This window comes from Bos indicus, chromosome 25 (genome assembly GCF_029378745.1).
Source record: "Bos indicus isolate NIAB-ARS_2022 breed Sahiwal x Tharparkar chromosome 25, NIAB-ARS_B.indTharparkar_mat_pri_1.0, whole genome shotgun sequence".
Lineage (NCBI taxonomy): Eukaryota > Metazoa > Chordata > Mammalia > Artiodactyla > Bovidae > Bos > Bos indicus.
In genome coordinates this window covers 37,297,029-37,313,250 of record NC_091784.1, presented here as the reverse complement: position 1 = coordinate 37,313,250, position 16,222 = coordinate 37,297,029, and the positions used below count along the sequence as shown (strand labels likewise).

The following is a 16,222-nucleotide window of genomic DNA, read 5'->3' as shown; positions in this document are numbered from 1 at the left end:
ACCGGGTCCAACAAATTAGCCATTTATTTTACAGAATAAACACTGAGTTGAACACTGAAACATGAAATGGGGATACTTGTGAAGGATGTGGATGGCAGAGACCATGAAATGTGGGTTTTTTTGATATTTTAGTTTAAGAAAGTGATACTGAAAAACTCAACAGAATCCAGCCCCATAGATCCTGACATCCTAGTCCCCTGCCCTGCACCCCATAAGCGCCCAGCTTTGTCTATTTCTGAGTTTCTGAGACCGGGTGCCCCACCCACCCCACTCTCAACTTCTTTCAAACCCCACCCCACCAACTGCAACTCTGAAACTCCTCCCTTTCTCCCTGTTGGGGCTCACCAACAACCTAACCATAGAGGCTGGGTTGGAGAGACCATATCTCCTTCCTAAATAAATACCCCCCCCCCCAGCCCTTCCTCCCCAGATACCAAATGAAAAAATAAATATTGTGAACACCCACCCCCCAACCCACCAATGGAAATCTCCTGGATTTGGGGCCCCAGCCATTCACCCAAAACGTCCCTCTCTACCCTCTCTGCGGCCGCCTTCGACTCCTCTCCCCACCCAGCTGATGGGGGAGAGGGGAAGGGCCATGAACCCTTCCGATGCCAGGGCACCCCTCCCCTGTTATCGAGGTCCAAGCAGGGCTAGGGCTAAGAGGAAGAGAATGAGGAGGGGTTGTGTGTGAAAACCAACAGACGTCCCTCCAGTCCTGCTCCGGTCCTGGCTGTGGCGGATAATGACACCTCCTCCTTTGCCCCCAGCACCTTCCCTTCGAGGAGGGCGAGGAGCTCGCGCTGGGGGGGCCACAGCTGCTGCGCCAGCCATCCAGTCATCTGCATAGTGTTGTCCCTCTCCAGAGCCGCTAGCGTCCTCTGGAAGGAGGGGGAGGATCGGAAACAGGGATGGTGAAGGGAAGTAGCGTGAGAAGGTGCAAGAAACAGCCACAGGCAAGGAGGAAAAGAACTCGAGACAAAAACAGTGAAAGGTTGGGGCAGGGGCAGGCAGGATGAGAGGAGGGAGAAAGTGAGTGACAGGAAGGCGAAGAGAGAGATCAGACAGACATGGAAATAAGGCAACGAGACACAGGAAGAGACGAGACAGAGACAAAAAAGAGCGACAGATGGGGAGAGAGGATAAACAGGAAAAGACAGAGAAAACAGACAACAGAAGCAGCGAGCAGACGGAAAGAGGAGTGGGGGAGGAGAGACAAAGAGAGACGGTGGGAGTGAGGGGAAAAAATGTATGTCAGTGCCTTGCATCTCTGGCAAATTCTACTTTGGGGAGCCAGCCCCGTGGCACCCGCACCCCACTTCCCTGCCCCCAGACTCTTCCCACAGCCCACCCTCGGGAGCTTCCCATCGCTCTGTAAGAATAGTTTGGTGTCTCCCCCAAGGGACCGTGAAATCAAGGGTAGAGATCTTCTCCTTGGTCTTCCACTCCCTACCTTTGAGGTAAGCGCTCAATACAGGCGTGTGAACTGCGTGAGTGAACGAATGAATGGTAACTGAGACACGAGGGGAGGGACAACAGACGCAGGGGGCGGGGCTGAGGGTTGGCCTGAGTCCAATCGCGGAAAGCGGGGCGGAGCGAGGTCCTCGCGGCGTCCGCGGGTCTCACCCCAGTCCTCCAGCTCCAGGTCGCGTCCCAGGGCAGCCGCTTTCATCCTGGTTGTGGTGGCCCGGAGCTGCAGCCGCCGCCTCCGCGTCTGGAGGTCGGGGCTTGAGGCTTCTGCATCCAGCTCTGGGTTGTCGAGCTTCCCGGCCTGGAAGCCGACCACGGGCGACAAGTACCTGCGAGCAGAGCAGCCCCGGAGGCTCCCGCCCCACCCCGCCCCAGGAGTCAGCCTCGCCCGCCCGCGCCCCCGCAGCCCACCGCCCGGCTCTCACCGGCCCGGTCCAGCTCCGGTCCAGCAAGGCGCCGCCTCCTGCGAGAGGTCCGCCGCCACGCGGGGGTCCCCGCACACAGTCTGGGGCAGCCCGGCCCAGATGCCCCTCACCCGGCCCAGACGCTCGCGGAGCTCCCACACCTGGACGTAAAGAGAGCCGGCCGGGCAGAGATGGAGCGCGCGCCCCTGTCCCCCGCGCTTGCGCCCCTGCCGCGGCCGCCCGCCACTCACCAGCCGGGGCAGGCTAGCGCCTGCAGCCGTCGTCGGCCGCTCCTCCTCCGCCGCCGCCGCCGCGGACCAGAAGCGACCCACCTCCTCCCTTGGGGCTGGGGCACGGCGGGCGCGAGCCCGCGCTGGCTGGGGGCTCCCGCATTCCTGGAATACCTTCGGCACCGGGAAGAGACCCCACACACAGTCATCCCGCGGTAAAACCCACACCCCAACACGCCAAACGTCCTTGATACCCCAGTTTATCCAGAGACCCTACAGTGTCTCCCTAACACCCCACACTGTCCTCCCACCCCAGGGCCTCCCCTCTATGCTTCTCCCTCCTGTCAACTCCCTCCCTCCCGCCAACTCCCAATCTGACACTCTCACCCTTCCTGTGGCCCCTGTACCTGGGCTGACACCCCTACACTGTTCTCCTGCAAATGCATCAAGCCTTCTGAGATCTTCACCCCGATGGACTGGGCTGCCAGCTCAAAAGAAAAGGGGCCTTGGATCTTGTCGGCTAGGAACAGGAGACCATCTTGAAAGAGGGTAAGACGGAGAAAGGGTTAAATGAGGGGCTGTACAGGGAGATAGATACTCACTGAAGTGGGATGTTCCCACAGATCCTGACCCAGGCCTTGGAGGGGAGCTGCGGATCTTAGATTGGGGGGAGGACTGACATGAGAAGAGCCCCCCTCATCCTCTGCACTCAGCACTGCTGAACACTCCCTCCCCAGTCCACCCTGCCCACCCCACACAGACAGCCATCTCAGGCTGTCCTGAATCCCCTCACCCAGATAGGGCCCCCAGTCAGGATCCAGTCCTTGGCTGCCGATACAGCCATAGGCCACGTTGAGGCAGAAGCCCCGGCAGGGTGGCAGCGAGGGCACCCCCCGGCAAAGGGGGCAGCCTGTCAGACGCATCACAGCCCGCTTGCAGCCTTCGGACAGCGGCATCTGGGAGCAGAGAGCAGGGCTGTGTCATCCACAAACACTTGGCTGCCCTCAGCCAAGCCTGGTGCTGGGCACAGAGAGAAATCCAATACCCCATCCCACCTTTCCTAGGCTCTAAGTGTGAAGCTGGATGTGAATCTCTAGGGTTGATGACCCCACGCAGCAGCAGGAGTGACCCCAGGACTGCGCCAGATCTGAGGAGGGAGGCTCCTAGGGGCCGGGCTGCACATCCTGCTTCTTGGGAGAAATGGACCAGAGGGGCAGTGAGGGGCCTGAGAATAGGTTCAAGGACAAGAGTGAGCCCATCATGGCTGAGAGGAGAATGAGGATACAGGAAGTAAGGCTGGGAGGCCAAGGAAAGAATGGGCAGTCGAGAGGGCCTTGAAGCCCAAGCCAGGAATCTGGCCTCTAGGAGGGAGCCATGGAGGGGCCCTGGAGAAAACCAGGGGGGCCAATGGGCCAATCTCAGAGAGGCTATGGAGATGAGCAGGTCCTGAGAGGCTGGCAGAGGGTAAGAGTCATCAGAGGGCAGAAGAGGGTCAGAGGTGGGAAGAGTCATGGGTCATGACACAAGAAAGACTCCAGTCTTCCTGATTTACCCAGGATGCCAGGGCTTCATGGCTGATAAGGGAAGGCCAGGCCTCTCCTGCCAGCTGACACCTGACTCTTCTTCACGGGGCCTTTCCCACTTCCTCTCCCTCCCTGGGCCCCACCCATACTCAAGGCCCTTCTAACCTTAAGTGTTTCGCTGACCACATTTCTTCCAGTCTCCAGGCCCTGGACAAAGGCCCGGGCCGCCACCAGGGCCCGGGTTATCTGGAGGAAGGGAAAGGGGAGAAAAACCACCAGATTGTTGAAGGTCAGTCAACACTGGGGCCAAGAGACTGCACCAAAGGGATGAGCAGTGGGGATAAGGTTTGCAGGTTATCTTGGGGTGATTAGGAATGTCAGGTGGTTCCGGGAGGCAGGTTCAAGAAGATCAACGAATTCAGAGTCTGGCAGGACCAAGGGGAACTGGGCTTGGGAAGAAGTGGAAGGGTTACATTTTACAGGACTTGGAGATAGAGGGACTTATATTGGAACAAATGCTGAACCTGAAGCCAGGAGACCTGGGTGTGAAGCCTAGCTCACCCCTTACTGGCTGTGAGACCTTAACCTCTTCAAGGTTCAGTCTTCTCATCTGTAAAATAGGAATGTGAACATCTACTTCATAGAGTTATGACAATTAAATGAGATACTATAAGTGAAAATCCTTTAATAGTGTTGAACCAGCGTTCAGTACAGTCACAACTCACACTCACACTACACAGCTGAACCAGAGGAAGTCAAGATATTGGGAATAGGGATGAGTTGTCAGAAAGGGGGGGCAGGGAGCAAAAGCAGATGAGTGGGTGAGCCACTAGGATGAGACTAGGACACAGAATTGGGGGGCAGGGCTCCAGTCAAAGGAAACAAGGAGAGCTGGGTCAGGCAGAGGTGACTGGGGCGACTGGGGCATGAAAAGGGGGTCACTGAGTTGGAGGTGAGTGGTACACAGTTCAGAGGTCACTAGGTCAAAGGTGGCTGAAGCTCAGGCCTTGGGGCCCCTCACCTGCAGGCGGAGGCGGCGGGGTGAGTCCCCAAAAGGCTTCAGAGAGTCATCAGCAGAAGAGGCCAGGCGTGTGAGGCAGAACAGGTAGTCGGGGGAGAAGATGTACTGTGGGTGCAGCAGGGGGAACATTTTCTCCAGGAGCTGAGCCCAGAAATCCACCAAGGCATCATCTAACCCCTCACCGGACCTCTCATAGTAGTCCCGTAGCCGAGAGAACAGACCACTGAACAAGGGGGTGTGCTGGGTATACAGGCGGCCGAAGGAGCGGTGGAAGAGCATGGACAGGGAGTGCTCGGCTGAGGAGAGCATCTCCCGAAAAACCTCTGTGGCAAGTGCAGAAAAAGAGGTGTGAGGTGGGATGAAGCCAGAGAAGGATGGAAAAGTAAAAAGGCCGAGGCAAGAAGAAATGGGCATGGGGAGAAAAAAGAAAAGACAAGTGAGTTAGAAATTAAGCAACCCTTAGCAGTCTGGGCAGACTGGGGGTGGGGGGGTGGGGCAGGACCCTGTGAGAGCATAGGGTGGGGATGTGGGGGCTAAACCAGGGCTGGAGTGCCTTTGGGATGAGTCAGGAGTAGGTACAGGATGCTTGTGGGGGTCATGAGCTCAGAGAGAAGGTATGAAGCCAGGTTTGGGGGTGCCAGGTCCTCACCATCAAATTTTCTGTGTCGGGCAGCCAGTGTGTGAACCAAGAAGGAACCATTCTCCTCCACCAGGCCTCGGAAGGTGGCCTCAGTTTCCCAGGTCAGCCTCTGCTCTATCTCACTGGAACAGCAAGTGTACTCCTGAGGACAAATCCGGAGGTGTTCACCTGGACAGAGGAGACACGAAGGAAAGGTGGAAAGTGATGTCATGAAATTCCTTCCTTCTCCTGCCCATCTCTGGGGGCCATCCTTTCTCTTCCAGCCGTCTGGTTTCTTTTCTATTGTCTGCCACCTCATTCCTACCTGGTCCTACCCCCTCCTTATTGTCCCCTCACCCATCCCAAGTTCACTGCCTTTAGGCATGGGATCAAATAGGAGTGGGTCAATTTAGTGATCAGAGGGTCCTCAGGTAGCCTGCCTAACATCACACACTCCAGGCCTCAAAGGACATACAGATGGTTTCAATGGGAAGAATGGGGTTTGGAGGGGTGGGGTTATCTGGTAAGAAAGCAAGTATTATCATACAAGGGACTCATGGAAATAGCGAGGGAAACAAATTAGGCTGTGAAGAAAAAAACACAGAGGGGTTGCTAATTATTAGAAAGGGATTCCTGGGGTGAGGGTGGAGTAAGAGAGCTGTTATGTGAAGGGGAGTGTTATTGTGATCCTGATAAAGAAGTTCCGGAGGAGAATAGACATTATTACCGTGAGAGGAAAAGATTATTATAACGGCCACTCTGAAAGGGAAGAGAGTTATTGTGAGATGGGGAGGACCGGCCCCCGCCCCCTCCCTCGCCCCCAATTCTCTAGTCTCCCTCTTTCTCCTCACCTGAGATCAGGGCGGGAGGGAGTACGCTTAAGCTATATCCCCGGGCCCCCAGAATCTGCCGGGTCTCAGTGCAACTCCGGGTGACCTTTGCCTCGATACCGGGTCCAGGACCAGGACCGGGACAGAGGGGCAACAGCAGAAGCAGAAGAGAGCGCAGCGCGTACATAGCTGCTGCTGCCACCTTGGGACCGCAAAGTGGGTCGTAAGGAGGAAAGAAGAGCCGCCCGAACTCAAAAAGCCGGTTCTCTGCCACAGGACTGTCCCGCCGGCCAGAGAAAGAGCGCGACCTCCGAAAAGTGAACCGGGACCACGATCGCTGGACCAAGGCGGCATCTGCCGAGACAATGGGAGCGGGGAGCCGGACAGGAGGCGGGGCCCGGGGCGGGGCCCCGCCAATAATGGTAAGGAGCCGAGTTTAGGGGCGGGGTCAAGGAGAAATGAAGCCAATGTACTGGGGAAGCTCGGCCGCGGGGCGGGACTCGGCAGGACTAGGAGGTTAGGGGAGGGGTGTGGTCTTCCTCTGAGGCGTGGCTATCTACATCTAAAGGCGGGGCCTAGGTGGAATCCAGCCTATGGTAGTTGAGAAGCCAGATTAAAGGAGTTACTACTAGGGCAGTGTGAAGCCCAGCCAATAGAGGGGGAATTTGGGGGCCGGGCTGGGGCGGAGCCAGGAGGAGCCGAGTTAAAGCAGGTGGCCAGCGCGCGGGAGCCCACGTGATACGGCTGCAATCTAGAGAGCTCGTGGCCGCACGAGGCTGCTGGAGTGGCGTGGCTAGAACGTGGTGAGCACGAGCTGGCACACGCTCAAGTCTCGCGGCAACTTGCAACCCTAGGACGAGCCGTTGGGCTCGCGCCTGCGCACGACAGGCTTCGCGCCTTCCCGCGTTTTTCTGGATTCGTCTGCCACCCAAAGGGACGGGGGCGTGACCACAGAGAACTAAAGGGACCCGAGACGGTGACTTTTCCTCAACGCTGCTCGGCCAGAAGTCGCTGTCCCGGGCTGTCACAGTGAGGCTCCCCTTTCACCCAGGCGTTCCCCGTCCCCCGCTCTCCAGTCCTGAGAGAAGACCCTCCCTCCCCCATGGCTTCTTCCACAGAGGCCAGGAATCCCAGCCCCGGAAGACAGATAATCACTCGAGCGGTTAGACGGCTCTGTAACCCAAATAAACTAGCCCAGGCTGGGCTACAGAGCCTGTCTTCTGGAGAAGTGGAGAACGAGAGCTTTCCGTGACTCCTTCAGCGTTTCCGGCCCGGTTTTGATGGCGCCTCCAGCCCCAAATCGTTAAGCGCGTCCCAGTCTGGTCCTTGTCGGGGGGCAGGTTGTAACGTTGCAGGAATGGAAGTTTATGTGCCTTTGTAGGGGGATGGGGGGTTATTTTCTTATTTTTCTTGTCTTTTGTTTTCCCCGTGGGAGCTGGTTCCGTTTCACATGATTCTCTCCTCTGAATCGTGGAGAGAGAGAAGGGTGTGTTAAACTACCCTGGTGTGTGCCTTGGTCGACGCTTGGGGAGCACCTTCAAACCCAAGGATGGCGTTGGGACGGTGGCGTCTTTAACTTCCTGATGCCTTGGGTCAGGACCCTCTCGGTTGTTTTTTAGGCTTTTTTTTTTTTTTTTTTTTTTAATTGACGTATTTTAAAAAAAAACTTGTGCCAATCTCTGCTGTACAGCAAAGTGACTCAGTTATACACAGACATGCATTTTATTTTTGCTGTGGATTATTTTTGAAGTCTTTAAAAAATAATTCGTTATATATTTTTGGCTGGGCCTTCGTTTCTGCCAAGGCTTTTCTCTAGTTGTCGCGAGTAGGCGCTACTTTTTAGTTGCGGTACCAAGGCTTCTCATTGCGGTGGCTTCTTTTGTTGGGGAGCACAGGCCCTAGGCCAAATGGGCTTTAGTAGTTGCGGCTCCTGGGATCTAGAGCACAGGTTCCTTAATTGTGGCGCATGGGCTTAGCTGCCCAACAGCATGTGGGGTCTTCCTGGACCAGGGATGGAACCCATGCCACCTGCACTGGCTGGCGGATTCTTTATCACTGAGCTACCAGGGAAGCCCCATTTTTAAAGTGTTTATTGGTAACAGTATTGCTTCTGTTTTATGTTTTGGTTTTTTGGCTGGGAGGCATGTGGTATCTTAGGTCCCTGACCAGGGATAGAACCGCTGCCCGCCCACCCCCCACCCCCATCGGCAGGTGAAGTTTTAACCACTGGACCCGGCGGGAAAGTCCAAAACATACACATTAAAAAAATTTTTTTATTCTTTTCCTTTATGGTTTATCTATAAAGCTGTGCTTTTCTGTTTGTTTTTTTTTTAATTGACGTATAGTTGATCTACAGTGTATTATCCCTCTAATTTTGCGCCCCCTACCCCCACTCCCTGAGTTCCAGAGCCATTCCCATGTAAAGAAGGGGGATCGTTGGAGCTGGGAATGGAGACGTGGTGGGTCAGGACGCCTTCCTCCCTTTTCCCTTTTTCCCGAAGCTGGACCACCATGCCCACCCTTCGGTCGTCGTCCTCCCGGTACCACAGCTCCTCCTCCCCGAGCAGCACGTCCTCGCCGCTGCGCAGAGCGGTAGCGGGTGGACGGAGGAGCGTGTCTGCTGCTTCTAGTTCTTCTGTGTCTGTCGCTATGCCCTGCGATGACGGGGACTCGAAGCAGACTTCAGAGGGGTGAGTGGAGTTGGTGAGAAATGCGTCGTCCTCAGGTTTTTCCCATTTTCATTTTCCAAACGAGCAAACTGGCAACACATGTGTGACTGGGAAACGCTAGGAGATGCTGTGCTGGTTCAGAACTGTGACCCACGCCTGCCGCTAGCTCTGCTGGGTGCCTTTCTGCTGCCCTAGGTGTTGGAAGCCTCGAGAATAATCCATCCTGTTATAAATCCATCATCCATCTTGTCTAAACTTTTCTTGAACACGTTTGTATGTTCAACAGGGACAGCCTCTGGTAAGGGCCCAGACATGGGGGAAAGGGAAATGAGTTCTTTATTTGGTGCCAGAAAACTAGTATATCCTTTTTAGTTGGTGTCCTGTAATTCCTTCATTTAGGGTTATAGAAACAAGTCATCACCTGTTAGCATTTATGAGCTTATTCTGTGACAGTTATAAGAGTACATCCTGGGTTAAAAAAAATTGTTTTTTTAATCTTTCCAGGAAAAAAAAAAGTCTCATACAAGGTCTAATTTATCCCCTGGTAATTTTTTTTATTGAGGTATAGTTGATGCATGATATTATATAAGTTTCAGATATACAGCATAATGATTCACTATTTTTAAAGTTTATATTTCAGTTATATATCTCCTGGTAATTTTATTAGTCTCTTGTAAATCATTGTGCTGTTTAGGACCAGGTTATATATATTTTGTACATTTTAATCAGTAAGAGGTGAATTTGTTTTAAGGGCTGAAATTTAACACCAGGCACATATTAATCTCCTGTTTGTGTATTAGTATTAATCAAACACGATTTCCTGACCCATGCTAATTTTTCTCTGCACAGCAGTTATCCCCCTGACTGCCTACGTGAATATCTTTTTTTTTAATGTGGATATTAGGAAAGAGTTTGGAGAAGGAAATGGCAACCCACTCCAGTGTTCTTGCCTAGAGAATCCTGTGGGCAGAGGAGCCTGGTGGGCTGCTGTCCATAGGGTCACACAGAGTAGGACACGACTGAAGCGACTTAGCAGCAGCAGCAGGAAAGAGTTGTGCTTCATCTCCCTCAGTGCCTCATTCTTCATTTCCAATGCTTTCTTTAAGTGAAAGTTTTCCTTTAAGACATTGTCTCTACTTCCTGGCAACAGTCAGCTCATCTCTCCTTAAAATCTGAATATATTTTTCTCATGGAGAGGGGTGTATAGTTAGAGAAATTATAATTCATTTATCCTTTTATATATAGGGACTAGGGTGTTGTATCTAAGCAGAACCACACTCCTTCATAGGGATAGTGAATCTTTGTCAGCTGGTGAAGGCAGTGATTTCGAAGACAGCTTGAGACGAAATGGGAAGAAGAGAGCAGCAAAACGTCCACTCAAACCAACCCCAGTGAGTCAGTTTTGTTTTTGAACCTGGTCTGGAAAGCAGCTAAAGAAAACCTAGAAGAGGCTCAGGTGACATGCTTGATGAAAGGACAGGGCTTAAAGAGTATTAAGGGACAGAAGTAGAAAGAAGGCAGATTTTGAAGAGCAGAGAATACAGTATTAGGGTATAGAGGAACAGGAATGGGGTTAAGGAACTTTTAAAAGGAGATAAGGCTAGAAATAATAAAGTTTATAATATAAAAATCCTTGATTTCTAAGCTGAGACAGTAACTCAAACTCTGCTGTGGAATTAGCAGCTTAAGCCTAACTGTGATTTTGATGAGAGTAAGTGTTAATGTCACTTTTACTTTTTAAAAACATTCATGATTTCTTATTACTAACTAGGCAAAACTTCCAAAGAAGAGGTCCCAAACAGTACGTGCTAATGGTCAGAAAGAGTCAGAGCCACCAGCCAGTGATCTCTTTGATGCTGTGAAAGGTGCCAAAAGTGACATGCAGGTAAAACAGAGTATCTCACGCTGGTGGAGTGATAAGAACAGATGGTACAAACTTGATTTAGTGAACATAACTGGTATCAAGAGAGGCAGATTAGGCCACAGGGTGAATCCGTAGAGTGATGTAAGGGAGATCTTGCATGAGGGGGAATGTTCCTTTCCTAATACTATCACAGATGAGGGTAGGTCTTGCCTTTATTGATTGATGGGAGGGGCAAGGAAAGGCATTGGATAATTTAGAGAAGCAGCTTGGATTCGGGTGGCGACGTGTTCACCCCTGTCACTTTTAGCTCCACTTTGACAATTATACCTATCCACTCTGCCTGTGTCTCCTTTAATAAGAGAGATTGATTCATATTTATTGTCAGTACTGATATTTTTCAATTTATTTCTACCATCTTAAGTGGTTTCGCTTTATCTTGCCTTTTCTGTTTCTCTTTCCTCTTCTCTTTTTTCCTTTTGAATGTTTTATCTCATACAAGAACCTAAGCACATTTTAATTCCAGTTAGACCTTACAGTTTACATACTGTTTGGGTTTTTTTTTTTTTTTTGGCAGTGCCAAATGACTTTCGGGATCTTAGTTCCCTGACCAGGGACTGAACCCGTGCCCCATACAGTGGAAGTGCAGAATCCTAATGACTGGACTGCCAGGGAAGTCCCCTTACATGCTGTTTGTTGTACAGTGTTTTAGTTCTGTCCTGTCCTTCTCTTCCAAGTAGACATCATTGTTTTAAATAATGTTTGTTTATACTTATCTACATTTTAATCATTTTTTGTTCATCATTTCTTCTTTTAAAAAATATTTATTTGACTGTGCTGGGTCTTAGTTGCGGCTCTCAGGATCTTCAATCTTCATTGCAGTATGCAAACTCTAATAGTTGCATCATTTCCTTTCAAATCAGAAATCTTCCACACAGAATCATTCTCTTGCTGTCCAAAGTTTTATGTTTTAAAATTTCTTTTAGATAGAGTTTATTAACAAACTCATTGTTTGCTTGTATAAATGTCTTTTACCCTTGTTCTCAAAAGGTTGCTGGGTATCAAATTCTAAGATGACTTTTCTTTCGGCACATTAAAAAGATTATTCCACTGCCTTCTAACTTCCTGTATTGCTATTGAACATCAGCAATCAGTCTAAGTGCTGTCTAATGCAACACTCTCTAATGCTGGAGATGTCTGTATCACTGTTGTCTGGTACAGTATTCCACCAGCCACATATGGATTTTTGATATGTGGCTGGTGTGACTGAGGAACTACATTTTTAATGTTTGATTTAATTTAATAACCATATACAGCTGGGACTGTTTTTGTGCACATCTAACTTGTAAATGCTTTTGTTTGTAAATGTTAAATGCATGTCCTTTGTAAGTAATTTTTTTTACTTTAACAGTTTTCAAGACTGTTTTGCTTTTGTGTTCTTATGTATTATCAGATGTTCAGAGGTATAAACTTTTCTTTTCATGCTTGAGGTCAGTTAGGTTCCAGGCTCTGAGGACTGGTGTCTTTTGACAACTATGCAGAATTCTTTTTCAATGTTGCCTCTTTCTCATTCTGTTAATCTCCTTCTGGAATTCAATTAGACATCATTAGAAATTCTTGCTCTTTTCCATGTCTTAATAACTTTTTTCCTTATTTTTATTTGTCTCTCTGGGCTATATTAAGTCTTTGACTTAATTTTCTACTTCACTCATGTTGTGCTGTATCCAATCTGTTTTTAATCCATTCATTGAAATTTCAAATTTTATTTATTATATCATGCACTTCTACACATTTTGTTTGACCCCTTTCCAAAGTTAATTGTTCTTTCTTGTATTTTCAAGCTTCTATTTTATTTAATCATGGAAATAATAATTTTATAATCTGTGGTAACTTCCGTGTTTGAAGCCTGTGAGTGTAATTCTGTCTGTCTGTCGGCTAGTTGTTAGTTTTAGTGCTTGTTTCTTTGTTGGGGTCTTTGTTGCTGGGTGCAGGCTTTCTCGAGTGGTGGCAAGCAGAGGCTGCTCTCTAGTTGCAGTGCGCAGGCTTTTCATTGTGGTGCCTTCTCTGGTTGCAGAGCACGGGCCGTGGAGTGCAGGTTTCTGTAGTTGTGGCATGCATAGGTTTATTCGCCCCATGGCATGTGGAATATTCCCAGACTAGGGACTGAATCCGTGTCCCCTGCATTGGCAGGTGGATTCTTAACCACTGGACCACCAGGGAAGTCTGAAGAATCACTTTTAATTAAATTCTGATTGAAATTATTTTGATTTTATTGGTAAGGTGGATCTGGACTGCAAATCCAGATGTGAGGACTGGCTTATGGTTATGAATTCTGAAGGAACAATTCTTTTTTTCTTCTACCCCACACTAAGGTCATAACAAGCTAGTTGTCTTGCTTCCCTTCAGACCTGTAAATCTATTTCTCATTCTTGCTTTCATGAAGGTATGCCTCTTTGCAGGAGCCTCCTTTTGGACTACTCTCTTTGGAAGCCCTTTAGCCTTTGTCTCCTGTGCTCTACATTCTATGCATCCATCTGGACAGAAAGTTAGGGTTCCCGGGGTTTAGTAGACCCTCAGCAAAAGTCAGCTTGCTTATCTCCCAGAATTGCTACCTTCACTTCCATTTTTGGTTTTATGGAATTCTACCTTTCATTCTCGTTTAGTAGTACATCATTTTAAAAGATGTTTTTAATATTTTAATCAGAAGTTTAGATGTTTCAGTTAGGAAGCTTATACAGAATTTCTAGTCTATCATATTGCCAGAAATAGAAATTACCCACACTGTTTTCCTAGTCTTTGGTCGATGAGTGGCTGGATAGCTACAAGCAAGACCAGGATGCAGCGTTCCTGGAGCTCGTTAACTTTTTCATCCGGTCTTGTGGATGTAAAGGTGAGGAAACTACCCTTTTCTAACCCCCAGCCTTTCTCATAAAACTTTTTCTTTGTGAATATGAGTAGGATTAGGCATTCCTAAAAAGAGAGGGTAAAGTGTAAGAAAAGTTTCCTTTATTTAACTAGTATCAACTACACTGTTGATTGGTAAATAGGGAAGTGATCCAGTAATGGAATGTATTGGTTTGGAGACAGAATCCTTTGGAGAAAAATAAACATACTAAAGTGATGATGTTTACAGATTTGGACCATCAGACCTTTCTTTCCTCTAAATAATCTTTTCTTATCCCTTATTTCTAAGCCATTTCATCTCATATTTCTCTACTGAAACTGTGGCCCCAGGTCCCCAAAGGCCATGACCTAATTTACTGGGGCAGATAGTCTTATAAGACTGCAGGTTGTATTATAAGAACCTGGCATAGTTTTCTTGCTTTCTTTTTGTTTGGAATATTTCTTTTTAACTGTAGTTTTCTGCTGTTTGATTCCCTGGGGTTTTCTAGACAGGTTGCCTTATATCAGATATTCCAGTTAGATGGTAGCACATTTATGACTAGGATTCTGGTCTTCTGATTCCCCACCTGAGCTCTTTTCAGTATATTTTTAAGATCATCTTCAAATGTTTATGTAAATGGTCATGGTATCTGTTATTTCCCTTCTAAGTATCTCATCTCCATTCCTCAGGCACTGTGACCCCTGAGATGTTCAAGAAGATGTCTAACTCAGAGATCATCCGGCACCTAACCGAACAGTTTAATGAGGTGGAGGAAGACTATCCAGGATTCTCTAGCCACCGTTATTGCAAAATACAAGGCCCATTACCCTCTTCTTTTCGATTCTGGGAAATAGGATAGCTTTTGGAAGGAGGGATTTAATCTCTTGGGAGCAAAAGGGACCTATACACATTATCCGAATATGCCTACAGAGTTGAGAATAAGATATATATTTTTTTACTATATGGTTGGGTTTTGACATCCAGTCTCTGTGACTCCATGGATCTGGTAGTAACTCTCCCATCTTTTTCATGAACTCTTCTTTAGGATTCAGGAGACTATCCTCTGACAGCTTCAGGCCCATCCTGGAAGAAGTTCCAGGGAAGCTTCTGTGAATTTGTGAGGACATTGGTCTACCAGTGCCAGTACGGCCTCCTCTACGATGGCTTCCCCATGGACAACCTCATCTCCCTGCTCACTGGCCTCTCAGACTCCCAGGTCCGTGCCTTCCGTCACACCAGCACCCTGGCTGGTAAGCAGTCACTGTTAACTCTGTAAGTGTTCTCATGGGGGTTGGTAGAACTTCCCTCTGTTCTCTAGTCCTGGGTCATCTTTCCTGCCTGCATTCTAGCTGTTTACTTCAGGGTCATGCTTATTTTGTCCTGAACCTTCATCCAGTTTCTCACTAGTGGGATTGTTAAAAGGGGTGGATCACAGTGACAGTTTCCAGCTTTAACATGTTTCTCAGAGCTCACTGAGAACAGGCTAAGGATTAAAAGCAGCCCAAAAGAGGGAGAGAAAAAGCCCACTCCAGAACAGTGAGTCTTAGGATTTTAGGGTCACCCTGCTCTAGCTTTTCTTTTTCACTGCTCCTTTTTCCTTCTTTTTTGAACATACCATCCCTCCTCTGACTTAATGATTTTCTTACCTTGTTTTTACTGACTCAAGCCATGAAGCTGATGACCTCCCTGGTAAGAGTTGCCCTCCAGCTGAGTCTGCACAAGGACAACAATCAGCGTCAGTACGAGGCTGAACGGAACAAGGGCCCGGGACAGAGAGCGCCTGAGCGCCTCGAGAGCCTGCTGGAGAAACGCAGAGAGGTGAGCTGTTTCCCTGCCTCCTGCTCTGCTCCCGCGCTTCCATCACAGCTGCTTATCACACCGCCTTATCAGCCCCCAAGCTTCTCTCTCCCAGGCAAGCTTTCAGACTGTGATGATGGAGTTTGGCAGTAGTTTAATAGACCCATCCTGTTAGAGGTCATTGTATGTTCAGCTTGTTTCTGGGATTTGGGCTCAAGAGAGCATTTCTAGTTAGAGTAAATTTTAAAAGTTCTCTGTAGTTCCACTTTTGCTCAGTTTCTATTGTCTGCGTTCATTATCACAAGTATTTAAGTGTTGGGCCTGCATCTTGTGCAAGGAATTAAGCATTGACTTTCATCTCAAGTGTATGGTATGCAGGAGTGCTGGGAGGCCAACTGCTGGTGGAGGAGGCCAAGTTTTCAAGGAATGGAAAGGACACAGGCCTGTCGTTCACTCCTGGATTTAAATTCTGTTCCAGTTAGCTACTAGCTCCATGGCCTTATGTAACCTCTAAGCTTCAGCGTCCTTTCCTTTCAAAAGGAGGTAATTGTTTTTGTGATGACTAAATGAGACGAGTAAATTGCCTACCCAGGCACGTAGTAGGTACTTGCTTTGATTCCTTTTAAACCTGAAGACCACCACCAGAGGACATAACCCCCAACAAAATCTCTTACACTGTGTAAACCTTCAAACAGCTGTGTATGTCATGAAACTTAACACTGATTTTCCCCTTACTTCTCCAGAGTATCTGAGACCTCCCCAACCATGAGGTTGGCAGGACTCACCATGTCTAACTGTGCCAACTGACTGTTTTCCAGCTCTCATCAAAGATCTCTTCCATGCTAAATCATTAGAGGAGGGAATGTTCTACTTCCCGGATTCTCTTTTGCTGTTTTCACTGTCAGTGTGATCTT

General features: G+C 48.9%; 2 protein-coding genes across 8 annotated transcripts in view; one reads left to right on the top strand and one right to left on the bottom strand.

The window, feature by feature from the left end:
- Positions 1-432: 432 nt before the first annotated feature.
- On the bottom strand, positions 433-3,874 carry GPC2 (glypican 2). Its single transcript, XM_070780168.1, has 7 exons — positions 3,793-3,874; positions 2,898-3,060; positions 2,512-2,642; positions 2,126-2,278; positions 1,896-2,035; positions 1,627-1,799; positions 433-881 (listed from the first exon to the last, which is right to left on the bottom strand). Exons 2-7 carry the CDS (start codon positions 3,058-3,060, stop codon positions 634-636), a joined length of 1,008 nt encoding a protein of 335 aa, XP_070636269.1. The 5' UTR covers positions 3,793-3,874; the 3' UTR covers positions 433-633.
- STAG3 (STAG3 cohesin complex component) overlaps positions 3,834-16,222 on the top strand; it is a 32,485-nt gene continuing 20,096 nt past the window's right edge. For 3 of the 7 annotated variants that reach the window (XM_019988382.2, XM_070780162.1, XM_070780161.1), the window contains exons 1-10: positions 5,250-5,482; positions 6,374-6,519; positions 6,952-7,126; positions 8,599-8,787; positions 10,055-10,157; positions 10,538-10,651; positions 13,421-13,517; positions 14,201-14,277; positions 14,557-14,761; positions 15,178-15,329. In XM_019988382.2, coding sequence (XP_019843941.2) covers positions 5,265-5,482; positions 6,374-6,519; positions 6,952-7,126; positions 8,599-8,787; positions 10,055-10,157; positions 10,538-10,651; positions 13,421-13,517; positions 14,201-14,277; positions 14,557-14,761; positions 15,178-15,329 — 1,476 coding nt within the window. In that variant the 5' untranslated portion in view covers positions 5,250-5,264. Of the gene's footprint in view, positions 3,917-5,249; positions 5,483-6,328; positions 6,520-6,889; positions 7,690-8,598; positions 8,788-10,011; positions 10,158-10,537; positions 10,652-13,420; positions 13,518-14,200; positions 14,278-14,556; positions 14,762-15,177; positions 15,330-16,222 lie in introns of those variants that run through there. The other 4 variants (XM_070780163.1, XM_070780165.1, XM_070780164.1 and 1 more) reach the window with 4 other exon arrangements.